This window comes from Carcharhinus amblyrhynchos, chromosome 28 (genome assembly GCF_965287045.1).
Source record: "Carcharhinus amblyrhynchos chromosome 28, sCarAmb.v2.hapA, whole genome shotgun sequence".
NCBI classification, from domain to species: Eukaryota; Metazoa; Chordata; class Chondrichthyes; order Carcharhiniformes; family Carcharhinidae; genus Carcharhinus; species Carcharhinus amblyrhynchos.
The window spans coordinates 15,540,956-15,568,868 of record NC_137351.1 but is presented as its reverse complement, the minus strand read 5'-3'; the positions used below and the strand labels follow the sequence as shown (position 1 = coordinate 15,568,868).

The following is a 27,913-nucleotide window of genomic DNA, read 5'->3' as shown; positions in this document are numbered from 1 at the left end:
CAACATGCTATCCACTGGAATTCTCTACTAACTGGAATTTCTGATTTCCCCTTATACAAATCTTCACTTTATCGACCAGAAGCGATTATGAGGTTATCATAAACTGATGCCTGAATATTCTCTTGTTTTATATTTTAATTTAGGTTTCAATATACTGTATAAGTAAAAGAATTCTGTTCTTTACTTCCTGAGTATGAGCAATAATTCAAGCTCTAAGTGTTGTGCTGTATCCCATTAATAAATGGAACAGGGTTAATAAATTTAAGCTTGCAGCTCCTTCAAATATTTTTGCGCTCCTGCAGCATGTAATGATTTAAAGGGAGTCTCTTTTCTCACCCTACTTCAGATTTTTTGTTGCGTAAGCTTCACCTTTAGTGAATAGTTTCTTAGAGACTTTTTTAAATGCTTTCAGGAAGTCCAGATAATAACATTCACACACATTCCCCTTTCCACTACTTTAGTAACCTCCTCAAAAAGTTAAATTGAGTTTGGCAGGCGTGGTCCACTCTTTACAAATATGTACTGGCTCTCTCTGATCAGCTGAAAATGTGCAAGGTGTTCGGTCGCTCTACCCGACCAATAATTATACAACATCAGCTGAGAAGCTAATTAGTCTATAATTTTGGGGTTTCAGCAGAGTGATATGCACAAATTTTCAATCTCAAGCAATCACAGAAATCCTACAATGCAGAAGGAGGCCATTTGGCCCATCAAGTCTGCACCAACAACCATCCAGGCCCTATCTCCATAATCCCACATATTTAACCTACTAATCCCTTTTAATTTACACATCCTGGGACACTAAGGGTCAATTTAGTTTGGCCAATCAACCTAACCCGCACACCTTTAGATTGTGGGAGGAAACTGGAGCACCCGGAGGAAATCCACGCAGACACAGGGAAAATGTACAGACTCCAAACAGACAGTGACTTGAGGCTGGAATTGAACCCGGGTCCTTGGCGCTGTGAGGCAGCAGTGCTAACCACTGCACCATCATGGTTTCTAAAACAGGAGAATGTTGGGAGATTATTGTTAAGGTCTCTGTTCTCACCCACATACCTTTTAGCATTGGAATGGCAGCTAATCCTGAGGATTTGACACTTTTTGACATCATTCTCATTATTGTTATTCTGCTTTTGTAAACATTTTGCTGTGACTTGTTCCTGACTCAGTGATAGTTTTAGGAAGCCCAGCATACTGATCACTCCTCTATTGCAATTATTCAGCATGTTCTCCATTTCCTTATTTTCACTGACAATATCATTTCCCAGTTTTGAAGAATCTACATTGCTCCTGTCCATTCTCTGTTCTCTGAAGATAATGGTTTAAAAACAATTGTGTTGATTTTAATATCCTTATAAAGTGGTGAGTATAATTATCACTGGCAAATTAGCAAGGACATGGAACTAACTTTCAGTTTGTCAAGTACAATGGCAACTCAACTGCAGAGAAGAAAACAAAATATTAGGATGCATAGCTGCGTGGAGATTATGTAAACACTTATAAGCCTTAGTTATGCCACACATGGAGTACTGTATGCAAGCTTAGTTACCACACTTTGGGTGGCACAGTGGTTAGCACTGCTGCCTCACAGTGCCCAGGTTCAATTCCAGCCTTGGGCAACGTTCTCCCCGTGTCCACGTGGGTTTCCTGCGGATGCTCCTGTTTCCTCCCACATTCCAAAGACGTGCAGGTTAGGTGGATTGGCCATGCTAAATTGCCCCTTGGCATCCAAGAATGTGTAAGTGAGGTGAATTAGCCATGGTAAAATCATGCGGTTATGGGGATAGGGCAAGGTAGAGGTCCTGGGTAAGATTCTCTCTCAGAGAGTCGGAGCAGACTCGATGGGCTGAATGACCTCTTCTGCACTGTAGGGATTCTATGAATTCTGTGATTTCCAAGAAAAGCTACATGCATTGGAGGGGGAGGGACAATCTGATTGGATCAAGACAAACTAGGACTGAAATAAACCAACCACAGACTGACAACAATGTAAAAACCATATTGATAGATGGATTACAGACTGTTGTAACAAAGCACCGGTACTGAAGCAGTGCAGACTGTATTGTGCAGGATTGCAAGTTTAAACCAAAGTGAATAATCTGTCAGTAGATAAAGAAAAGAAGTTGTCAGGCAAATGATAGTCTGGCAATGTGCTCTTAATTCAAAGTCAGCACTTACGGATACAGTAGTCTTCACTTTCGTAATATCCAGGACAACATTGTGACCTCCTCCTGTACATCGTTCTTAAACCTCGGCGATAGGCTGTTTTGTAGCTGATTCTGAAACAAAATAGTTATTTGTGAGATTGCTGATGTCTTGGTATTAGAATAGAATCAGAGAATCACTGCAGTGCGGCAAGAGATCATTCAGCCCATTGAGTCTGCACCGGCCAAATCCCACCCAGATCACTACTCCCGTAAACCACATTTATACCGCGCTGATCCCCCGACACTAGGATCAATTTAGTATGGCCAATCAACTTAACCCACACATTTTTGGACTGTGGGAGGAAACTGCACACCCAGAGGAAATCCACACAGACCTAGGGAGAACATGCAGACTCCACACAGACAGTGACCCAAGGCCGGGATTGAACTCCGGTCTCTGGCGCTGTGAGGCAGCAGTGCTAAGCACTGTGCCACTGTACCATTCCATGCCTCTTTAAATTTCCAACAATTCAAGATGACTTCTCACAGGGCTGTAAATACCTTAAAGGAAGCAAAACTGAACTGTACTTTGATCCAGAAATTACAGCTGAAATTCTCTGACCTCGCTCACAGCAAGGATTCTCCAGTCCCACTGCAGTGAATGGAGTTTTGGCTAAGCACCAAATTCTCTGTTCTTGCTGTCAGAGAAGGCAGAGTGTACCACATTGGAGAATCCCAGCCCTACATATCCTTACAGTGAAAGCACTTGCACTGGTATCAATTTCTAATCTACAATGTCATCCATATTTTGATTTTTTTCAGCAGAGCGCTACTAGGAAACAAATTGATAACTGGATAATATTTAAATAATATCGTTTGTTCAGGGATAAATTTAAATATACATATAAATATATGTATAGAAATATACATATAGTTTATTATAGAATGATTGATATCATGCAGTTATTGGGTTGCAGTTTGGTCCAGATTTTGAGCTAGTTTGCAAAGCGCAACAGGTATATGGGAAATATTATTTAGGAGTAATTTTATCAAGAACTAGGGGTGACATTGCAGCAATACTTTCCTGATTTATAACAGTTATCTGAATTAGTCAATGAAATTATTACCTGGAATAGTCCCTATGTATCCATTATTTCTATCCTGTGGTGGGTTTTACAGTTTCTCTCATTTCTTTTTACCACTTTGTCAGTAAACAGCCAGATACAGGCAACTCCTGTTGGAGGGGATTCTGTTCTCCAAGACTTCAGCAATCTCACAGTTCACGATTTCACCTTTCACGAAGGGTGAAATCGTGAAGGGTGAAATCGTGAACTGTGAACTTGTGCGTGCCTTGGAGAGGGTGCATGGACAGTCCGTACTTTCTACGTGGGGGAAAAACGTGGGAAAGTTTAACATGAGAGTCTCAATCATGGATGAGTGACGTTTTGGGGTCACAAGCTGTGATTGGGTGTAGATGACCATTCACGCAGGTAACCAAATTCACCGAGTGACGGGAGTTGATTTAAGTTCAGTCTAATTTACATACAATTGAATTCTCACTTAGGGATTAACCATTGATCTATATAGTTTGTTTGTTCTATTTGAAACTTACCTGTGTCTGGTACATTTAAACCAATTGAGAATATCAGTGCATCTCGTGTAGTAGACTTGGTCGAAGGGATGGGCGTAAGATTCTTGAACAGTGACAGCATAACTGAGGAAACGAAACAGCCAATTTAAATCAATGACTATTCCGACAAAAGGAATTGAAAATCAAAAAATATCATTAACCACAAGGTCAGGTATTGATTGTCTAAAAAAAATTAAATATAACACAAAAGAAAAATGCTGGAAAATCTCAGCGGGTCTGGCAGCATCTGTAAGGAGAGAAAAGAGCTGACATTTCGACCAAGAGTCATCCAGATTCGAAACGTCAGCTCTTTCCTCTCCTTACAGATGCCTCCAGACCTGCTGAGATTTTCCAGCATTTTCTCTTCTGGTTTCAGATTCCAGAATCTGCAGTAATTTGTTTTTATTAAATGTAACACAATTTGTTTTACCATATCACTTCCTGTCAGTGAGTATGAATTTACATAACAGCCTGAGTATTGTTGATAAAATGACACTGTGGTTTCTATTTTAGTTCAAAGATTATGGGAATTCACTCGTGTCAGAAATCTGCTGCCATCTTATAAAAAACAAAAAGCATATTGTTTTTTAATACATTTCGCAGTAAAATGGATTACTCATTCTTTCATATTTCAGCTGCTTATCCATATAAAGTGCCTAGTTCTGCTTAGCAATTCCAACAAGCTCCCAGCAAGGACCAGCACCAGCCCAAAGCTTTATTCTATCATTTCATGGTATTCTGAACAGAAGCAATGACTTCTCTTGGATTCCCAAACAATTTAGCAATCAGAATGTTAGACCCTGTTTGTGACTGTCCAAGACTTGTGCCAAATTTACAAAAATAGCCAAATATCCTTTCAGGAATTGCCACTCCAGGGGATTATTGATAAGAAAGAGCAACAAATACTTGTGGTGGCAACCTTCAACCCAAATTTAGTTGGATGGTATTTGCAGAGTTTCTCTAAGCTGGCACAGGAAATGAGGGGAGTAAGGGTATTCTTCAGCTCCCTTGCCTCACTTTCCTCTACCTGCAGATATAGGGTACCAAATGCAAGGGTGTTCAACACAGATGGTCATTGCACCTCTTGGATGCAAAGAAGAAGGAAGGGAGATCTTATAGAAACATATAAGATTATGAAGGGAATAGAGAAGATAGAAGCAGGGAGGTTGTTTCCACTGGCAGGTGAAACTAGAACTAGGGGGCATGGCCTCAAAATAAGGAGAAGCAGATTTAGGACTGAGTTGAGGAGGAACTTCTTCACCCAAAGGGTTGTGTCTCTGGAATTCCCTGCCCAGTGAAGCAGTTGAGGCTATCTCATTGAATGTTTTTAAGGCAAGGATAGATACATTCTTGAACAGTAAAGGAACTAAGGGTTATGGTGAGCGGGCGGGTAAGTCGAGCTGAGGCCATGAAAAGATCAGCCATGATCTTATTGAATGGTGTAGCAGGCTCAAGGGGCCAGATGGCCTACTCCTGCTCCTAGTTCTTATGTTCTTATGAAAAGATCCAAGGGGAGTCTTCTGCATTCTACTTGGACTCCATTTCCCAGTATAAGGCCCGGCCGCCCGATAGCACAACCAATGTATGCTACTGAATTGGCTGTCAATCTGGTGGCGCCAGGGCCCTAGCAGACATTCTACTTCATGTGCACTCTGGCCAACAATTTCCTGTTAATATCTGGAATGAGCTGCCTGAATGGGTGGTGAAACCAGATTCCATTGGAACTGCCAAAAGACCATTGGACATATTCTTAAAGAGAATTAATTTGCAGAATTGGTGGTGGAGGGAAATGCGGGTTAGGACTAGACAACTGTCAGCAGAGACACAATGGGATAAATGGCCCCATTCTCTGCCGTACGATCCCATGGACCTGCCTAGCAAATGTCTATCAAAGTCTGACCCCTAATCTGAGGCATCTACCTGGGATTATTGTCATTCAAATTCTCAAACTGCTTTGTGAAGGAAATGTTTATTCTCTATTCTGCTCCTGCAGTGGTGTGGTTGCGATTGGAAATTATGAATGCAAAGCTGTATTTACCACCCTGTAACACTGCATATTTCAGCTACAGTATGTTGCATTCTCTACTTTTCTGATTCATTTGATATCAATGGATGAAATTCCTTTTTCATTATATTGAAGGTACTATTACATAATTACGTGTTGGTGTCTGAATCAGATATTTCTTTGAGGAAATTAGACAGATTGTCATAACTGCCTAATGATCAACATTTAATCCGAAAGGCATGAAAGGTCACTTGCTGCAGGCTCGCGTTGCATTGTGATTTATTAATGTCTCCATAACAAAGTCATCATGTGATGTACAGCAAATCAATAGCAGAGTTTAATCTGGCTTTTCTCTTGATTGCAATGTTGTGCTCATACTAATTTACTCAATCAATAGTCTGTGTTTGTGCTTTTGGTTGGCAAATGCTTTTTTTAAAGAAATTAGGAAGTCTTAGTTTCTTGATTAACTTCATGATTCGCTGCAATAATTAATTTCTTCTGCTTAACCAAACTTATCCTAAGACTACAAAAATTAATTTGATAAGGGAGTCTATCTTGTACTTGGCATTCATTTTATTAGCTACAGTTTCTGAGAAGAATATAAATCACTAAATTTTCTTTGTCCTTGAAGAGTAATTTTTATTGTCACAAAAGCTGAATAAGAGTTTTTTAATTTGACTCAAATTTCTAGCTTTTCCCACACAGGAAAGGTACAGTGTGTCCTAACAATAGTATAATCCTATCTGTGATAAACACTCGATTAGGTACACGCTAACTTTCTGTTTGTTCTGAATTTAATAAAAGAAAAACCAAGACATGAATGCCTACCTTTGTTAATAATGTGCATTCCAGTTTCTATTTATAGATCGTAGAATCCCTACAGTGCAGAAGGAGGCCATTCGACCCATCAAGTCTGCACCGATAACAATCCCACCCTAGACCCTATCCCTACAACCCCACACATTTACCCCACCAATCCCTCTAACCTACACATCCTGGGACACTAAGGGTCAATTTAGCATGGCCAATCAACCTAACCTGCACATCTTTGGGAACCTGACCATGCAGACACATGGATACTTTATAGAACAAATATAAAAGTAGATTGTTTCCTTTCAGCAACTTCTCCCCATCTGACTTTGCAGGATAAAGTATAAGTGAGACACTTTAATATTATTGTTTTTTTAAAGAATGTTTAGCATAAAAAGTATCAGCATACAAGTTTTACATTTTTATTGTTAATTCTATACAATGTACACTCTCCATTTCACTGAATGTTGTCTTTCTTTGCACCACACCAAGCTTCAGTGCTTGTTTTTTCAATGCGATTGTATTTTTAACCATGAATTAATTACAGACGCATGTACAAATCCTATAAACTTCACTTGATTAATTCATCTAGTAATCCATCTGTTCGGGGTTGAGTACTGCAACCACAAGTGCAGCTACCAAAAATAACCCACGTTAGAAATGCCTTTGGTTCTAAGCAGACTTCACTACTTGCAATTTGTCGCTATATTTCACAAGGAAAGATGGTTTGGGCTCCACACGTGTATTTTCTGGCAAGTAAAGTTGCCGATACTTAGATTTTCGGTTACTATCTGGATAACTGAAGAAATGCTTTGTACTTAAAGCAACTTGCTGCATCTTCCAGATAAGCCATTAAAATCAAGAACTCAAAGAAGGCTGAGGGACACAAATTAAAAATATGGACACAGGCCTGTTTTCCAACTGCATGAAGCAGAGAAGGATCTTGGCTGAACTGGATCATTAATCACTCAATTAAATTGGCTACAACAAACTAGTAATCAAAAATATCCTGGTACATAGAATTATGAAAAGAAACTAAGATGACCTTTAATTAAAAAACAAACTTGTCTTGTAGCCTACACTGAACACAGGTTATTGTAGGTGTGAATCTTAACGTTCCATTGTGTCAGATAATTTTAGTTTAAAATGAGTTGTTTTATCTGTTCTTTTTTTTTCCAGCAATTTTCTTCCCTTCGCTCTTTTTCTCTTAAAGATATTGACATCCTGTTAACATTGAAATCAGAAGCAGGAGAAGGCATTTGGCCCTTCAAGTCTACTCCTCCATTCACCTTGATCATGTGCTGATTATCAAATTCAATATCCTGATCCCCCTTCCCCTAATATCCCTTGATCCCTTTAGCTCCAAGAGCTGTATGTAATTTCTTCTTGAAATCAGACAATGTTTTAGACTCCACTACATTCAGTAGTGAATTCCACACATTCACCACCGTCTGAGTGAAGAAATATCTCCTCACCTCAGTTTTAAAAGGTTTATCCCTTATCTTCAAACTATGAACCCTAGTTCTGGACTCTCCCACCATTGGGAACATTCTTTCTAATCTACCCTGTCTAACCCTGTTAGAATTCTATAAGTTTCTATGCGATCCCCTCTCACTCTTTTAAACTCCAGAGAATATAATCCTAACCGACTTAGTCTCTCCTCATATGACAGACCTGCCATTCCAGGAATTAGCCTGGTTAATCTTCTCTGTATTCCCTCTATAGCAAGGACATCCTTCCTCAGATAAGGATACCAAAACTGCACACTGCTAGAGGTAAATCTCCAGCTTCACCAAGTGTTGCCACCTTTCACATAGAACTTCTTTCAGAAGCTCTTCTGTAATGTGTGCACAGTTCTGAATCTTGAGACTGGACAATTACCTGTATATGAGGATTTTCTGGATTTTTGGGTCTGGTATGAGGGCAATAGAATAACTGAAGCTGGGCTGATTTCTCCACTGAGCTGGAGCTATCCAGGATGGGAAAAGGTGGGAGGCGGAAAGAGGCTGACTTCTGGCCTCAATCTTGCACCCAAAGAACAGGGGATCAGTGGATCATAACTCAAATCTGATGGACAGCAATGCTTGATGGGAATTCTAGTTTCCATGGCCAGATCTAAGTTTTGGGTCTTTCTTGATTTTGGGATGCCGGATAAGGAGTCTGCTATTTGTATTTCAAGGATTTCCACATTCTATTTGGGACCTGACTTACTCAAAAATGTTAAAGATAATGAACAGGCTGAGGCCCTCCCCTTTCAAAACAGTTTGAGCATGTAATCAAATCAAATTCCTTGTGGCTGTTCAAAAGATAAAGCATCTCATCAGATGTAAGAGTGAAAAGGAAGCCTGAACAGTTGGATTTACCTTTCCCAGTGACTGCATACATTGGGATCATCAGGGTTCAGACACCAGACCACTCTTCCTAGACAGCAGATCAGAATCACATGTTGGCACCAACTGAATGCAGTGCAAACCATTCTTTCAAATCTAAAGAAAACAAGGAATAAATTAAAAATCCCATAAGAACATAAGAACATAAGAAATAGGAGCAGGAGTAGGCCATCTGGCCCTTCGAGCCTGCCCCGCCATTCAATAAGATCATGGCTGATCTGTCGTGGCTCAGTTCCACATTCCCGCCCTCTCCCCATAACCCTTAATCCCCTCTCTTATCAAAAACCCATCAAACCGCGTCTTAAAAATATTTAGCGAGGTAGCCTCCACCACTTCAACGGGTAGAGAATTCCAGAGATTCACCACCCTTTGAGTGAAGAAGTTCTTCCTCAACTCCGTTCTAAACCGCCCCCCCTTTATCTTGAGGCTGTGCCCCCTAGTCCTACTGTCCTTTCTGAGCGGGAAGAGTCTCTCCACCTCTACCCTATCTATCCCATTCATCATCTTATACGTCTCAATGAGATCTCCCCTCATTCTTCTAAACTCTAACGAGTACAAGCCTAGTTTATTCAGCCTCTCCTCATAGCTTAACCCCCTCAACTCCAGCATCAGCCTAGTAAACCTCCTCTGCACTCCCTCCAAGGCCAAAATATCCTTGCGTAAGTACGGCGCCCAAAACTGCACACAGTAGTCCAGCTGCGGCCTCACCAATGCCCCATACAGCCGCAGCAAGACCTCCCTACTTTTATATTCAATCCCCCTCACTATGAAGGCCAGCATCCCATTTGCCTTCCTGACCACCTGCTGCACCTGCAAGCTGGGTTTTTGCGACTCATGCACAAGGACCCCGAGGTCCCTCTGCACCGTCGCCTGCTGCAGTTTTTCTCCACGTAAGTAATAATCCTTCCTACCATTATTCCTACCAAAGTGGACCACCTCGCACTTGCCAACATTAAATTCCATTTGCCAGTTCCTGGCCCATTCACCCAGCCTATCTAGATCCTTCTGCAGACTCTCCACACCCTCCGCACAATTTGCCATTCCACCAGTCTTGGTGTCATCAGCAAATTTCGACACTTTACACTCGGTTCCCTCCTCCAGATCATCTATATAAATGGTAAATAGCTGAGGCCCCAGCACCGACCCCTGGGGCACTCCACTAGTCACCAACTGCCAATCCGAATAGCACCCATTGACCCCCACTCTCTGCCTCCTATTTGACAACCAATCCTCTATCCACGCTAACACCCTACCCCCAACTCCATGTCCCCTGACCTTCTGCAATAACCTCTTGTGAGGTACCTTGTCAAACGCCTTCTGAAAATCAAGAAAGACCACATCCACCGGCTCTCCTCTATCCACCGCCCTAGACACATCCTCATAGAACTCCAGTAAATTTGTCAGACACGACTTCCCTTTAACGAAACCATGCTGCGTCTGCTCTATCAAGCAATTCCCCTCAAGATGCACAGCCATTACAAACACAAGTGTGTGCTCTACCTGGTTTCCATGGGGTAAGATCTTAGCTTGGCTTGTGAAGAAGTGAGGGATCAAACATACATCCTGCCTTACCATGGCACAGCATACTGAAGTTTCAAAGCAATGTTCTGAGTTGTCCCAAATTCACCCAACAGTAATGAAACTGCAGTGTTTTCAACTGTAACTATGTATGCTCTCCATGATAAAGCTGAACTATATACAGTGCAAGGGTACAGTGCGCGTGTGTGGCTATCAGGGAGATAAAAACTGAGCTTGGTTATGATTGAGAATAGATTTCCAAATTCCAGACTAACAGGTGAAGAATGGCCAGTTGCCTGAGATACTGGAGGCCATCCAGACTTCCCTCTGAGTCAGCAGCTTCAGAAAAGGGTGGGGGGATAACAGGAAGGGTAGGAGAATTTTCATTCAGAGAAAGGAGATGTAGAATATTCCCACTGTGCAGAAACTATTTTCAGACTTGCATTCCTAAACCCACTGATTACTTGTTATGAAAATCTGTACGTTTCCTGTATGTGGCAGCAAGTGCTCTGGAGGGTCACAGCACAGCCAGCAGTCAGTGAAACTTCAGCTTTTCATATTGCAACTTAATCTGTTTGCTACACATCATCCCAGCACGCTCACTTCAGTGGGATGATTACATATTGGGGTCCCGTGGAGCACTGAAATTGAGAAAGTGTGAGAAATCAATACAGAGAAGACAAAAAAAAACACAAATGCACGTTGGATAGAGGTGTAAGTACACATTACTCAGATCACTTACTGCTACAGTGAGGTTACCCTATCAGCAGAACTGCCAATCTAAACTAGAGAAAGGTCTATAATAATAATCAATAATGTCCAAGAATTAACCCACGCAATTCTTCCATTTTATACACAGTATTCTATCCACAGGAGGGTTTTCAGGCAAAGCTAACTGATGGGTTCAGTGGAATTCTGATGAAGGATGATCGACTTGGAACATTGGGCTGGATATCTCCACTAAGAATGGGAAACAGCAGTCAGGAGTGTTTCTGGTCTCAAGCCTGCCATCCCCCGTACCCACACACACACACACACACACACACATACAACCCAGAGGAAACACGCACACGCCTGTGTAGCTGTCTTAATGACTTGCAAAACTCACTACTGTCCTGTCTGGAGACAATACACGTCTGTTTAACCTGTGCTTAATGCTCTCTCCACTCACATTGTCTGTACCTTTAAGACTTGATTAGCTGTGAAGATCCACATCCCAATCATTATTGAGTTTCTGTCTTTATATGCCCTGTTTGTGATCAGAACTCCTCACTCACCTGACGAAGGAGCAGCACTCTGAAAGCTAGTGCCGTTTGCTACCAAATAAATCTGTTGGACTTTAACCTGGTGTTGTGAGACTTAATAACATAAGAAATAGGACCAGGAGTAGGCCATCTAGCCCTTCAAGCCTGCCCCGCCATTCAACAAGATCATGGCTGATCTGAAGTGGATCAGTTCCACTTTCCCGCTTTCTCCCCATAACCCTTAATTCCCTTGTCTATCAGAAACCTATCTGCCCATGACTTAAATATATTCAGCAAGGTAGCCTCCACCACTTCAATGGATAGAGAATTCCAGAGACTCACCACCCTTTGAGTGAAGAAGTTCCTCCTCAACTCCGATCTTTATTTTGAGGCTGTGCCCTCTAGTTCTGCTATCCTTTCTAAGCGGGAAGAATCTCTCTACCTCTACCCTATCTAACCCCTTCATTATCTTATATGTCTCTATAAGATCCCCCCTCAGCCTTCTAAACTCTAAACGAGTACAGACCCAGTCTATTCAATCTCTCTTCTTAGGCTAACCCCCTCATCTCTGGTATCAGCCTAGTGAACCTTCTCTGCACCCCCTCCAAGGCCAATATATCCTTTCGCAAATGCAGCGACCAAAACTGCACACAGTACTCCAGTTGCAGCCTCACCAGTGCCCTGTACAGTTGCAGCAAGACCTCCTTGCTTTTATATTCTATCCCCCTGTAAAGGCCAACATTCCATTCACCTTCTTGATCACCTGCTGTACCTGCAGACTGGGTTTTTGCTATTCGTGCACAAGGACCCCCAGGTCCCTCTGCACCGTAGCATGCTACAGCTTTTCACCCTTTAAATAATAATCCCTCTTACTATTATTTCTACCAAAGTGGATAACCTCACATTTGCTAACATTATACTCCATCTGCCAGGTCCTCGCCCACTCACTCAGCCTATCCAGATCCTCTCTGCAGACTTCCCACGCCTTCCATGCAATTTGCTTTTCCACTCATCTTTGTGTCATCAGCAAATTTCGTTACCCTACACTCAGCCCCCTCCTCCAGATCGTCTATGTAAATGGTAAACAGTTGAGGCCCCAGCACCAATCCCTGCGGCACTCCACTAGTCACCAACTGCCAACCAGAATAGCACTCATTGATTCCAACTCTCTGCTTCTTATTATACAACCAATCCTCTATCCACGCTAACACCTTACCCCCAACTCCGTGCACCCTAACGTTTTGTGAGGCACCTTATCAAATGCCTTCTGGAAATCTAAGAACACCACATCCACTGGTTCCCCTCTGTCTACCGCACTGGTCACATCCTCATAGAAATCCAATAAATTTGTTAAACACGACTTCCCCTTCACGAATCCATCTATGATGACTTCTAGCTGTCATACTGTCATACTACTCTCTCACTGGTCTGGGGGCATGTTCTGATGTGGAGATGCCGGTGTTGGACTGGGGTAAACACAGTAAGAAGTCTCACAACACCAGGATAAAGTCCAACAGGTTTATTTGGTAGCAAACACCACTAGCTTTGGGGGCTTTTCCCCTTCGTTAGGTCAGTGGCACTTCTGACTGGGGGCAGGTTCGTCAGCCTTGGGCTCACAGAGTTAGAGGGCGAATCAGAGATCATCGAGTTTGAAAGGAGGAGAAACCCGCAATGGATGGTGCGTGAGGGAGATTGAAATGCCCTTTCTCCAACAGTTAAAAATCGTTAATTTGGAGCAAAAATTAGTCAATCATGCTATCACTGCTGGAGGCAGAACTGCTCTAAAGAGCAGTCTGTGGTGCCCCTGCAGCTAGGAAGGGCCTCCTGGCCCTCTTAGCACACTGCACACCCCTACCCTTCTACCTCCCTCTGCTCCCCTCTCCCCCAAGCTTGCTGTTGAGTGTACACCACCAGGTACGTAAACTCTCCCCCCCAACACTCCCCCTCTTCCCAAGCTTGCTGTTGAGTGTCCACCATCAGGTACCTAAACTACTCTCCCATTCCCGTGGAAAATGGAGGCAGAATGAGAAACTCCTTCTCTTGATTGATTTGATTTATTATTGTCACATGTATTAGTATACAGTGAAAAGTATTGTTTCAGGATGAGTTGGGGATGCCACTGTTTAGAAGCTCCCTCCCATTTCTCATTCTGGGAGGAGTAAAAAAAATCCAACCAATTGATTTGGTTCCTCTCTCCACGGCTGCTGTCAAGCCTGCTGAGCATTTCCAGAATTTTGTATTTGTATCAGATTTCCAGCATCTGTAGTATATCACGATTGGTGTGGTTCCTTGGGGTGCAAACCCAGCCAACATTCACACAACCGCCTCATGCAACCCCTCACCCCCAACCTTCAAACAGAGGGTCAGCAACTGCAATGTCCTTTTACTAACCCTGAAGGTTGTTAACTCCGCATTGCATTCCCCTCTTCCCTTCTCATGGAAAGTTAAGATCAACTTGAATTGCCTTTTGAACCTAGAACTAGTGTGCTTTCTGTCATCCTATCAGGCACATTCCTCTTGAGTGTCAAAAACTCTTTAAATTGAACTTGCAATATAATTTTCTAGGGTAGGAATATACAAATGAGGTGATTCAAGAATGATAGCTATATATTCAATTTGCTTCAGTTCCTGATCATTTCGGACTCAATTATGCCAATACGCAAAACAACATTGCATATGTGTTTGGAAGCTGAGATACTGGATCACTCTTCTTTGCTTGCTGACCCTGGGAGATCTCACCAGTTACACTGTGGGGTGGGGCTTTTCTTACTTTCATGAATATTGATTTATACTGGAATCAGCCACACTGAAGCAGGAATGGAAATTACTGCAGCGTTTGGGGGAAAGTGTTTTAAGCTGGCAAGTGAAATCCCTTTGATTAAGAACCTGTGGGGACTGCGAGGAATGATTCAATTACTGGGCTGACCATTTCCATGGTTTTCTTATTCAGCTCATTTTTTTACTAGCTTATATTAATGGGCAGCACAGTGGCACAGTGGTTAGCATTGCTGCCTCACAGCGCCAGGGACCCAGGTTTGACTCCTGACTTGGGTCAATGTGCAGAGTTTGCACATTCCCCCCGCGCCTGGGTGGGTTTCCTCCCACAGTCCAAAAGACATGCTGGTTAGGTGAATTGGCCATGCTAAATTAAAGTTTATTTATTTGTCACAAGTAGGCTTACATTAACATTGTAATGTACTGTGAAAATCCCCTAGTTGCCACACTTCGGCACCTGTTTGGGTACACTGAGGGAGAATTTAGCACAGCCAATTCACCTAACCAGCACAGCTTTGGATTGTGAGAGGAAACTGGAGCACCTGGAGGAAACCCACGCAGACACGGGGAGAACGTGCAAATTGCACAGAATGATCCAAGCCGGGAAATCCTCCCTTAGTGTAACCTTGACAGGCACCAGAGTGTGGCGACTAGGGGATTTTCTCAGTAATTTCATTGCAGTGTTAATGTAAGCCTACTTGTGACATCAATAATAAACTTAAAGCTTAAGCTGATTTATAAATAGCACCGCTTAATGCACCCCACTCTCCCACAATCCCCACCCATACCCCTATCTCGACTTTGGCAGACTGGGTGCCAGGAATACAACAGCATTCCTGATGCAAAGGGACATGTTTCCAAATACCAGAACTTATTCTGAAACAACTGCGTCCTGCTCCAGAGAATAAAGTACCTCTCCCTCAATCTTTCCAATCAGCATCAAGAGCAATCTGGGTGTCAGGTGGGAAGTTGCAGCTTGTAGCAAGGATCTATGCAAGGGAATGGCTACTGTGAATTTTCTGACAAGCTGTGAGAAAGGGTAAAAGGAGTTTTTCTTTTGCAAATGGTACACCAGTCCACACTGCTCTTGTCTAACCTGATTGTAGAGCAGAGTTGACAGAGGTGTGAATAAAAATGATGTGTCCACCATCTAGAAACTTAACAAAGTTAAGTACAGAGAACATTTAACAACAACAAATAAATTAGATTCTTATGGACGGACTGTTTTGAAAATTAAATTGTGTTGGGGACTAACAAGTGTTGGATTTGAACATCAGAAAGGTGAGAATATCAGTGAGTGAGAAATATAAGAAACTGAGAGAAGGTATAGAAACAATCAGGAGTTGGGACTGGACAATGGAACAAGGTGAATAGAACAGAAATATATTCATTGGGATGATCTGAAAGAATTCCTGGTACCAGATAACTGGATTAAAATAACTCAAACTGATTTCCAAGACAAAGTGCATTACTTTCACAGAAATTCCTTTCCTTTGCTGATTCTACGTCCATTGAGCAATTTGAGTTAACATCACAAGTATATCTCAGCTTTTTGCTGTGGCCACACTGTCATATTGCTGATTTTAATGACAAAGCTCCTCAGTGTACAGGATAGAAAAACCTCTTAGCATTTGCAACACGTCATTTGCAGATGTAAACAAATGAAAATAAACTACTCAGACATGCGTGAAGTTACTAAATTAGCTTATTGAGACTTACTGTGCCTTTAATGGCATCTGAACCGTATTTATCTCTTTAACATTACAAACATTATTCTTTAGTACTAGTCATAAACTGATTAAGATTGTCAGATGTAGTACCGTGCTGCCTGAATTCACAAGCCTTAAATCACTTTATTTTATGCTGTACTCTGTCATGGAGGAATACACATGGGGGAATAATATGCTGAGTTACATCACGTTAACCTGTGGCTGTAAGATGGGCTGATATCTACACCAGCTGGCAAGAACATTGATTTTATTTTCAATCATGTATTAACTACATATGTTTGTGACCCTCATCAATCAACACGCTGATTAATAGTTACTTTAGTAACACTGTCTGACAGCAATTCACACTCTGCCTCAAGAGGATTTAATACTGATTGGGTAACAAAGAAAATTTCATGGTACCAATTCTGAACACTTGTGAACATTGAAACGATTGCTCTGTTTGAGTAGAGATAATGGGTGTCAGGTGGGGAGTTGCAACTTGTAGCAGGGATCTGTGCAAGGGAATGACTACTGGGAATTTTCTGACAAGCTGTGAGAGAGGGTAAAAAGAGAGGGAAGATATAGAGACAATGAGGAGTTGGGACTGGACAATGGAACAAGATGAAAAGAACAGAAATACATTGATTGGGATGATCTGAAAACAAAATTCTCATTTTAATGTATAAAGGCTACAAACGACAGGGACCTTCAAAACTATTGAACAATATTATAGGCTTATTAAATCAAATGACTTTTTTCCTATTCACATGTGTTCCAGAGCAATATCATGAAAATCTTCTGTTGTTGCAGATATAAAGATATTCTCAATTTTCATAGTTTAATGCAAGCAAAACTGTAATTGTAAGATTGGTTCCCTACATTTTAGATTTAGTTTCATCCATCGTCACCTGTGTCTGCATTTCAGAACTGAAACTGTGCTGAAATCCTGGCTTACCTCAGACACTTGGATTTGTTTCGGAGCTCCTGTTGTTTTGCTAGACAGTCAGTGCATTTCAATGGGTTCGTACGCCTGGCAGGCTTTCAGAGATATCTCCTTCAGGAAGATCCCCAAGGAACAGCAAGAGGTCAAAATACAAAGGGCAAAAGATTAGTGAAGGTGTCAGGGAAAGGAACTTGATGTAATAACAATATCAACAGAACAGAAAATATGCATAAGTTAATGGCAGCGACCTAATCAATGTGCCATTGCCTGTGGGCCTTGCAATCCAATGACCAAGTAATCTGTTGTAGAATTTTATACTTGCTGCAGAATGAGAAGGGAAAGGGGTTGTGCTCACTTGGGCAAGAAAGGTAGATCCTGAAACATTCAGTGGAGATAAAATGATAATCAGGAGAACAAATGCGCTTTTGACAGTAGTGATGCAAAAGAGGTCGAATACGAATGTCTGTCCGAAAGATCTGACATGTTACATTCTCATATATGTTGCTTTTATATCAGAGTGTGATTTGGGAAGATATACAAATAGCTTCTTCTGCTAAAGCCGTAGAGACATTAAAAAGAGAAACTGTTAAATGCCCTTCCCTTAAACACGTTAACATAAATCTGAGCTTAACAATAACTGACACTAGTACAGCTATAAGATTATTATTTGTGTGACTGAAGTGTGTGTAGCAAGACTGGAGCAGTGTGATATCAACCCTACCCATCTGTGGCCTCCTCCTCCAATCACATTCCCTGTTTCTAAAGAGCACATTCCTTAAACGGATGACCTGAATGGCTGTGGTCGCACTTCCTCTGGCGATAGACATCTGTTTTTTATTGTGTGCTGTCTACTTTGGCCAAAACAGAAGCAGATCTTGATGAGCTGTCAAAGCTTACATACAAAGCAAGATCCATTCTGTGTGAAGTGAACTCCTTAAGGATTACAAAAGGTTGAAAGGTGAAGGTGGTAACTCATGGTACTGGGAGGTGTTGCCAGTGAGCTATCCCAGCCTTGCTTGCCTAGAATGAGGAGTCTGGTGTTACGTTCAATAAGTTGTTGTTAACTTGTCTGCAGGAGTATGCAAAAGTCAGTGATGGCCACTTTGTGGGGAGTATTATCTCCATACAATCGGATCCATCTGACATGTTCGTAAACATATAGAGATACAGTACCTCGACTGCTGCCATCTGAAGCTGACTATGTCCTAAAACTGGGCAATCTATAAGTGGGCAGGAATACTCCATGGAGGCAAGTGCATAATTAAATGTTTAGTAATTTAAGCATTCAGTTCCCAAAAAAATTGTATTATTTACTAGTTTTAGTTAAATTATTAACCACAAATACACAGTAAAGGACAAAATTCCAAGTGTTCCCTCTGGCCAGTAGCAGAATGAAGAACGAAATGAACCAGGTGCATTTCCCACGCCCCAAGTGGTCAGACCAACAACTAATCCAGCCTGAGCCAGCCTGGCCCGACTGCCGTTGAACCAAAATTCTGTATGGCAGCACCTTGGCTGTTAAACCAATAGGAAGCAACGCAGCAAAGCAGCACAGCCAGACTCCAAGGCCAAGTGAGACTCAGGATAGAGGGAGGGAGGCACAGAGGAACAGTCATGTTGCAATATGCACGAGGCTGAAGCCAACCATTGTCTTACCTCCAAAAACTGGCAAGATCTGAAATCCGGCAAGGACTCAGTCTCGCAGATGCCGGTTTTGAGACCGGTACGGTAGCCCAGCTGTTATTTTGCTGGGCTAGTAGTCCAGAGATCTGGACGAATAATCCGGAGATTGAGTGTTCAAATCCTACATAGTTTCACAAGTTGAACTTAGGTACAAAAGGTCATGAATGCAGCCCAGTCCATCGTGCAAAGCAGCCTCCCATCCATTGACTCTGTCTATACTTCCCAGTGCCTCAGGAAAAGCAGCCAATAATCAAGGACCCCACACACCCCAGACATTCTCTCTTCCACCTTCTTCCATCGGGAAAAAGATACAAAAGTCTGAGGTCACACACCAACCGACTCAAGAACAACTTCTTCCCTGCTGCTGTCAGACCTTTGAATGGACTTACATCACATTAAGTTATCTTTCTCTACACCCTAGCTATAACACTACATTTTGCACCCTCTCCTTTCCTTCCCTATGAACAGCATGCTTTGTCCATATAGCACGCAAGAAACAATACTGTATGTTAATACATGAGACAATAATAAATCAAATCAAGTAAACAATCTGGGAGTGAAAAGGCTGGTATCAGTAAGATACCTTACTGATCTTCATGGTAACATGAAGCTATTGGATTGTCATAAAAACCCAACTGATTCACTCATCTTCTTTAAGGAAAGAAAAATGACCCCAGTGTGAAATATTTACAACTCCAGAACTGTACAAAATGGTTGGCTCTCAACTTCTCTCTGGAACAAACATGACACTCAGTTGTTAAGGATGGACAATAAATGCAGGCTTTGTTAGCACTACCTACTTCCCAAGAATTAACGGAAGACTCTATACATCTGGGTCCGTGTACAAGGAAATGCACATCTTTCCTCAAAGCAGTATCCAACGTTCATTCCCTGGGGAAATAGGCAGAGGAAACTTATGCAGCTTTAAGCAGTAAAAATCCAATCAGTTTCACTGACTTGCTGCCCAGGGTGTCCTTTATGAATGGATTATCAAAATTCCCAAGTTAACAAAGAATCAGTACTCCAATCTTCCTAATGGGTAATGTGCACCAGAGGCATTGCCCAGTTGGGTCCATTGTCCATTAGGCATGTTGACCTTGGCGCTCCATAGATTGGGAATTGGGTGCCCATTGTGTGGTCATGTTACTGTACTGTTATTCACTTAACAACAATGTGCACAAATGTACTTAAAACAGGAGTGGAAATTTCAATTTCCATTCATTTCACCAGAATCTGTACATTTTGAAAAGTTTATCCTTTCAAAGAATTCAGGAGATGAGAATTATCCAGCTCTGGACAGCTCGAATCTTTCATTATTTCGAAAGGTGCAAAGAAACAGCTATTGCAAAGCACAATTAAGATTTGAGAAGGACAGTCCACACTTTCAAAGAAATAGGGACATCATTACTCAGTTTGATAACAGACATATTCCATTCTCTCAGTAATGATGCCTCTGAAACTTCCTTTAGGAAGTATTCAGGTAAATAGACAACTGTCTCATGCTTAGCTGATTTTATTTATAATAATAGTATAAACAATTGCAAATTTGTTTTTGAGATTGTGGGCAGGATTTCCCAGCCTCGTTCATCTCAAAACTGGAAAATCCTGCCCGAGGTCAATGGACCTTCCCATGGTCCTCCCCTCGCCCATTCTGATTCTCAGCGTAGGCAGGATGGTTAAATTCTCCCCCGTGGCAGAGGTTTGCAATCAATGTTCAGGAAATCCTTGCACCATCATTCCCCATATCAGTGAAACATAATATAAGAGGGTGCACAAGTACGCTACCTCCATAGGAAACAAATATCTGGACAGCAAGTTAGCAATCCAGAGACCTCAGGTAAGATTTGGGCACCCAAATTCAAATCTTATTGAATTCAAAAAAAATCTGGAATTAAAAGTCTAATGATCATGGAACCATTGTCAATTGTCGTAAAACCCACCTGGTTCACTAATGTTCTTTAGAGAAGGAAATCTGCCGTCCTTACCAGGTCTGGCCTACGTGTGACTCAGGAGTCATGCCAATGTGGTTGACTCTCAACTGCCCTCTGAAATGGAGGGCGGTTAGAGATGGACGATAAATGCTGGTCCAGCCAGCGATGTCCACATCCCGAAAATGAATTTTTATAAAGTCCTATCCTTCACTTTCTTCCCAGAGTAAATATTGAGGTCACAGGGTCAGATTTAAGCACATAAAACAGGTGGGATGTTGAAATTTTAATAACATCCAGAAGATCCCAAGATGCTTAGTTCCAGTTTTAATTGAGGTGGGGGAAAAGAACCCACTTCCAACAGGTAAGTGAGCCATTTAAATATTATAATCTGGCACATACCTCATATTGAGCCTGTCTTTCAGGCTTAACCCTGGTCAGTTAGGTTTCTTTGGGCTCAACAATCCTGGCAGCAAAACGGAGGTGGGGGTTCCATCCTGGAACAAGGAAGTGCTTTTACAGTGCAGCTTTAGCACAAGAAAGGGCAAGAGTGTTTCCTCCTGGCACACCATCCTTGCCCTCTTTCCAGCCACCATCTGGCTTCTCCCCCACCCATGACCCAACGTTCATCAGGCCACCTGGGCACAATGATTGGCTTCCCTCCCCCAGCATTTGACCTCCCTCCCAGGGTCAGTGAGAATTCACGTGCCCCCCACCCTTACCATCATAACTGCCCACTCCAGGGATCACTAACCATCCATCTTCCAATATACAGACCCAATTCCAAACCCCAAGTTCCCACTAACTGAGCTGCAAGCTCCCTGGCCCTCAGCCACTTTTGGAACATTCCCCTTCTGACGTGGAGTCAAGCCTACGGCCAGCCTAACCTCCAGCAAAAAACCAGCTTGAAATAAGACAGGCTGCGTGGTCAGTATTTCAAAGCGTGGGGTGAATACAAACTTCCTCCAAACTGCATACAAAATCCACTCAGAAAACATCAGGAACGGGTCTATGAAAGGCTGTGGAACTTTACACTTGTCTGTTTTTAGACCATTACCTTATAATTTGTGTCAATAGTATTTAATTGCAAATTATATCTTGCATCATGGAAGAAGTTGGGGTGGCATGCTGGTAGTGGTTAGCACTGCTGCCTCACAGTGTCAGGGACCCAGGTTCGATTCCTGGCTTGGGTCACTGACTGTGTGGAGTTTGCATGTTCTCCCTGTGTCTATGAGGGCTTCCTCCGGGTGCTCCGGTTTCCTCCCACATTCCAAGAATGTGCGGGTTAGGTGGATCGGCCATGCTAAATTGATCCTAGTATCAGGGGGATCAGCAGGATAAATTTGAGGGGTTATGGGAATAGGGCCTAAGTGAGATTGTGGTCAGTGTGGACTCAATGGGCTGAATGGTCTCCTTCTGCACTGTAAGGATTCTGTGAAGCACTGTGGCCTTTGGCAGTCTTCTTCCTCATGAGGCAATGGTTTGTGGCATCGGTGGTCAACTACCTTCGAGCACCCGCAGGAAACGCACGCAGACATGGGTAGAACGTGCAGACTCCACACAGACAGTGATCTGAGGCCGGAATCAAACCCGGGTCCCTGGCGCTGTGAGGCAGCAGTGCTAACCCACTGTGCTGCATCATGACATAACTTATCTGCTAATTCATCATGGACACATTTTCAGTTACACTGAGCCCATATCTTGAAATATTAAACATTCTTTTAAGTTGTGTTTAGTAGTCTACCCATGGAGACCAGCTATTTTCTCAAAGGAAGAACATGTATCTGAGAGCTTCAGGAATCAAATCTCGCTGCTCTTCATGTCATTATAGAGTGACAAGCACATTATCCCTAAATTGAAACAGTAATCCGCACATCAATAACTGAGTCCAATTAGCCATTTAATATTAAACTTGCAGCTACAAGTGTTGGCAGCATGGTGGCACAGTGGTTAACACTGCTGCCTCATAGTGCCAGGGACCTGGGTTCAATTCTGGCTTCGGATGACTGCCTGTGTGGAGTCGCACGTTCTTTCTGTGTCTGCATGGGTTTCCTCCGAGTGCACCGGTTTTCTCCCACAGTCCAAAGATGTGCGGGTTAGGTCATGCCATGGCCATGCTAAATTGACCCTTAGTGTCAAGGGGATTAGCAGGGTAAATATGTGGAATTACAGGGATGGGGTTTGGGTGGGATTGTTGTTAGTGCAGGCTCAATGGGTCAAATGGCTTCCTACACTGTAGGATTTCTATGATTCAAATATACACAGTTTATCAAATTTTATCACAATGACAAGATTGAACTGTGATTACTTGGTCCTGTACAACTCAATGTCAGACGAAGCGAAAAACTGAAATAGCTAACTTTGTCTATGCAAGGGTTATTGGAACTGTCACACAGTTTTTCTCATGGTTTATGCTGATAGTGTGAGAATTTCTATACAGTTTAGTAATCCCTTTCCCCAGGGTACAGCTGAATGAGGCAGTGCCAAAACATGCAAATTCTAAGAATGTAATTTACAGTCACCAAGGGTTCCAACGGAACCTGGTGTCTTCTAATGTGATTCTCCGGCTGCACTGTGACCTCTGAGTGCCAAAGCACTACACAACTTTAAAAAACTAAATCATTATGGAATTCACAACTAGATAGTGGTATCAACTGCTGCTGAGATCAGATGCTGTCAAAAGAGCAGATGGCATGAATGGAGCATCCAGACTATATCATTCCCAAAATCATCAACATTTTAATAATGTTCTTTTTATCATGTGAACTTCTAGTCAAATAACTGGGTTCCATAATGTAATGGTTAACACTCTGAACTCTGAATCCAGTGATCTGAGTTCAAATCTCGGTGGAACTTTTATTTGAATGGCACAGTGGATAGTACTGCTGCCTCTGAGCACCAGGGACTCAGGTTTGATTCTGGCCTTGGGCGACTTTGTGGAGTTTGCATGTTCCCACAATTGTGCAGACTCGATGGGCCGAATGGCCTCCCTCTGTACTGTAGGGATTCTATGGAACTCCAGTCCCTTTCTATTCTTATAAATGCAGAAGGTTGGAAGGATACAAACATTATATTATTTATTATTCAATTCAACTGCCATTCTTTCATTTTGGAATGATCTGGAGTATGAAAGCCAACCTCTAGACCAACAAACTGCTTTTGTGTAAGATATAAAAATTATATTTGAACAGTCCAGATAGAGCAGTTGCTTTGGTATCAATTTGTCTTTATGATCAAAGCGATTTCTTGAGGTTCTTTCCAAGCTGGAGACTGGAACAAAATGACTGAAGTATGAGTGATTTTTCCCATTTTTCATCCATTCTGTTAACTATCTCCATGTGTTTGGGTAATTTGTTGGAGCTGAGGTTTAGCAAGGAAGATGGAGAAGAGAGTTGGTGTAATGACACAGCCATGTTTGACCGCAGTCTTCACTGAGATAAGATCCATTGTGGTTCCATTGGTGAGGATTGTATGTCTGACGCCAGACTCCTGAGGTAATTGCTTTAACCAGAACTTGGTTGTGACAGCAGACTCCCAAGATGGTATTGGCAACACTTTAGGGATATCTTTAAAGCATCCCTGAACAGGTCAAATATCACTGTTGACCCCGGGACCTATGTTTCATTTGTGACTGACCAAAATAGTGAAGGTACTTTTGGGAATGCCCCAAGCACATTGAGAGACTCTCGACAAAATTTTATTGTCATTCACACAGGTGGGAACTTACGGTTCCACCTATGGCGCATCCTGCCATGGGTTTCCCTATGGCAAAGGGTGCGTTAAATAGGAAACCCTGCTGACAATGATGGAATCCCAGGCCAGTGAGCAGTGCACCGCTACCTGCCGCCACAAAACACACCGCAGAGAGGTAGAAATATTGCTTCTTTGTCGACATCATGTAGAGTTAGGTTACTGCACAGAGAGAGTGCACAAAACCTCCAAACAACTCGTCTGCTCAACCCTTCATGTATCATCAGTCCCACATGTGACAGAGCCCACAGCCAGTTCAGACCCCATCGGACTGGAGTGGAATCCCAGGGAGCTGCTAAGAACGGAGGAGAGATCTTTGAATGTTATAAATACAAAGGACAGGATTTTCCGTACACTCCATGGTGTATTTCACTGCAGTGGAGACAGTGGCTTGCCACTAGCTGGCGCCGGGTTCTTCCAGCCCCACTATCATCAATAGGATTTCCCATCGTACGCGGCCCCCGCCACCAGAAAACCCACAGCGTGGGTTCACCATTGGCAGAACCGGAAAATCCTGCTGACAGGAATGGCTAGAAAGTTCCGGCCAAAGTATTTGATTGTTGTTCCCCAGTTCTGTGTTTGGAACAATCTGCAATACCATCATTCAATTCATTTCCTAAGATTGTCCTCTCTTGGCTGGCATGTTAGCACAGTGGCTAGCACTGCTGCCTCACAGCACCAGGGAACCAGGTTCAATTCCAGCCTCGGGTCACTGTCTGTGTGGAGTTTGCACTTTCTCCCTGTGATTGCGTGCATTCCCTCTGGATGCTCTGGTTTTCTCCCACTGTCTGAAGATGTGCGGGTTAGGTGGATTAGCCATGCTAAATTGATTCACATATCAGGGGAATTAGCAGGGTAAATGCATGGGGTTACAGGGATAGGCCCTGGGTGGGCTTGTGGTCAGTATAGACTTGATGGGCTGATGGGCTTCCTTCTGCACTGTAAGGATTCTATGATTCTCTTCTATGTCTCCATGATACCCTCTGTTCTAGCTGCATATTATCAGGTTCTCCCTCAATACTGCTCTATGGGCTACAGTGTGAAGATGTGCCCAAGCAACCAGGCAAGGCCGTTCCTCAGATTTTCTCCTCTTCTTACATAGAGAAGATGGGATTTGTGTCTTTCATTGAACTTGAATCCTGTCATTTTCAGACAAATCTTGTTTTTTAATCACTCGGAATGTTTGTTCAGTATCTCATTTGCAAAACTATTTTTCACAACCTTCTAACAGTTGGTCACAAAGGAATGAGAGTAAGTTGTCATCTCATTGTCTCACCTGGAAAAGACATTTCAAGGACATTCAGAAGGGAGAAAAAAAACAATGTGTCAAGAAGCTGGAAGTTATAGTCTAGTTCACTTAATATCTGTAATGGATAAAATGGCTGGCAGCTTTCTGTGGGATATTATTGATGAATATCAAACGAGCTCTGAGACCATGAGGAATCGACGGCATCAGGGTAAGAGCATGATGTTCAGCTTCAGCTAGTTACTGAACTTCCATCAGGAATGAACCAAACAAATGCACTATCTGACTTTTTACAATGCAGACAAAATATTTCCAAAGACTGGCCCCAAAAGAGAGCCAGAAGGTTATTAGAGTTTTTATATTTTTAAATTTCCATGAGGATTGGGAGCAGCAGACATACCAAGGAAACTCTACCGTGGGACTTTAACCCTTTCCCTCCCCCACATCCACACCCTCTCCCCATCCCTCCCTGACTGCGGGGGACATTATTCCTATACTCCTTATACACCTATGACTGTGCGGCCAAATTCCCCTCCAATTCAATTTTCAAGTTTGCTGACGACACCATCGTAGTGGGTCGGATCTCAAACAATGACAAGACAGAGTACAGGAATGAGATGGAGACTCTGGCGAACTGGTGCGACAACAATAATCTCTCCCTTAATGTCAACAAAACGAAGGCGACTGTCATCAACTTCAGGAAGCGCAAAGGAGAACATGTCCCTGTCTACGTCAATGGGGACAAAGTAGAAATGTTTGAGAGCTTCAAGTTTTTGGGTGTCCAGATCACCAACAACCTGTCCTGGTCCCTCCATGCCGACACTATAGTTAAAGAAAGCCCACCAATGCCTCTATTTTCTCAGAAGACTAAGAAAATTTGGAATTTAGTTACGACTCACACCAACTTTACAGATACATCATAGAAAGCATTCCTTCTGGTTGTTTCACAGCTTGGTATGGCTCCTGCTCTGCCCAAGACCACAAGAAACTACAAAAGGCTATGAATGTAGCCCAATCCATCAGGCAAACCAGCCTCCCATTCATTGACTCTGTCTACACTTCCCACTGCCCGGCAAAGCAGCCAGCATAATTAAAGACCCCACGCACCCCAGACGTTCTCTTCCATTTTCTTCCATTGGGAAAAAGATACAAAAGTCTGAGGTGACATACCAATCGATTCAAGAACAGCTTCTGCTCTACTGCTGTCAGACTTTTGAATGGACCTACTTCGCATTAAGCTGATCTTTCTCTACATCTTAGCTATGACCGTAACATTACATTCTGCACTCTATCCTTTCCTTCTGTATTTTTTTTGAATTTCCTTTTTTTTGAGCCTTGTTTTTGAGTTTCCTACTCTATGAATGGTATGTTTTGTCTGTATAGTGCGCAAAAAACAATACTTTTCACTGTAAATACATGTGACAATAATAAATCAAATCAAATCAAATCAAATCATTTCTGTTGCTGACATTCCGGCTAGCCAGCCAAGCACTGATTACTGCCTACATCAAGCTAGAGAAGCAATCAAGAGATGGAAATCTGGCCTAGGAATTAAAATGGTCTGGGTCTCACTCTGGCCTAACCAGGCAAGCTTGATAACTGCCCCACTGCATCAACACCAAATGCCAGCCCAGAGTTAAAATCAGGACTGATCACACTTTAGCGACATCGCCCACAAGCCGAAAGCAATTTAAAAACTGGAAAGGTTCGAACTGGAGCAGGGGACAGAGAGCAAACCTTCCAGCCGTTCACACTGGTGGGATTTTCTGGTTCCGCTGCAGCGAACGGAGATTTGGCTGAGCGCCAAACTCTCCATCCTCGCTTGCAGCGGCGGTGGGACATGAACGGACAGAAAATTCCAGCCATGTTGTTCTGATCAATAACCGGCACCATTACACATTAGCTAATTCTCCAACCTCGCCCACAACTGGGATTCTCCAGTCCCACTGCAGTAAATGCAGATTTGGCTAAGTGCCAAATTCTCCATTCTCACTGGCAGTAGTATTGGGGTGTGTGAGACCAGAACATTCTGGCCATTAATCCTAATTACTTCTAGTTCTCTATACACACCCTTGCTGAAAATCTCCAACCACGTACACGGCTGGGATTTTCCAGTCCTCCTGCTGTGA

The 27,913-nt window shown here is 42.6% G+C and overlaps 1 protein-coding gene across 5 annotated transcripts in view; it reads right to left on the bottom strand.

Moving 5' to 3' along the window:
- megf11 (multiple EGF-like-domains 11) overlaps positions 1 to 27,913 on the bottom strand; it is a 361,348-nt gene that overhangs the window by 274,210 nt on the left and 59,225 nt on the right. For all 5 annotated transcript variants that reach the window (XM_080214084.1, XM_080214087.1, XM_080214089.1 and 2 more), the window contains 4 exons: positions 17,190 to 17,288; positions 8,959 to 9,081; positions 3,763 to 3,864; positions 2,182 to 2,282 (listed from right to left, as the gene is read on the bottom strand). In XM_080214084.1, coding sequence (XP_080070210.1) covers positions 2,182 to 2,282; positions 3,763 to 3,864; positions 8,959 to 9,071 — 316 coding nt within the window. In that variant the 5' untranslated portion in view covers positions 9,072 to 9,081; positions 17,190 to 17,288. The remainder of the gene's footprint in view (positions 1 to 2,181; positions 2,283 to 3,762; positions 3,865 to 8,958; positions 9,082 to 17,189; positions 17,289 to 27,913) is intronic.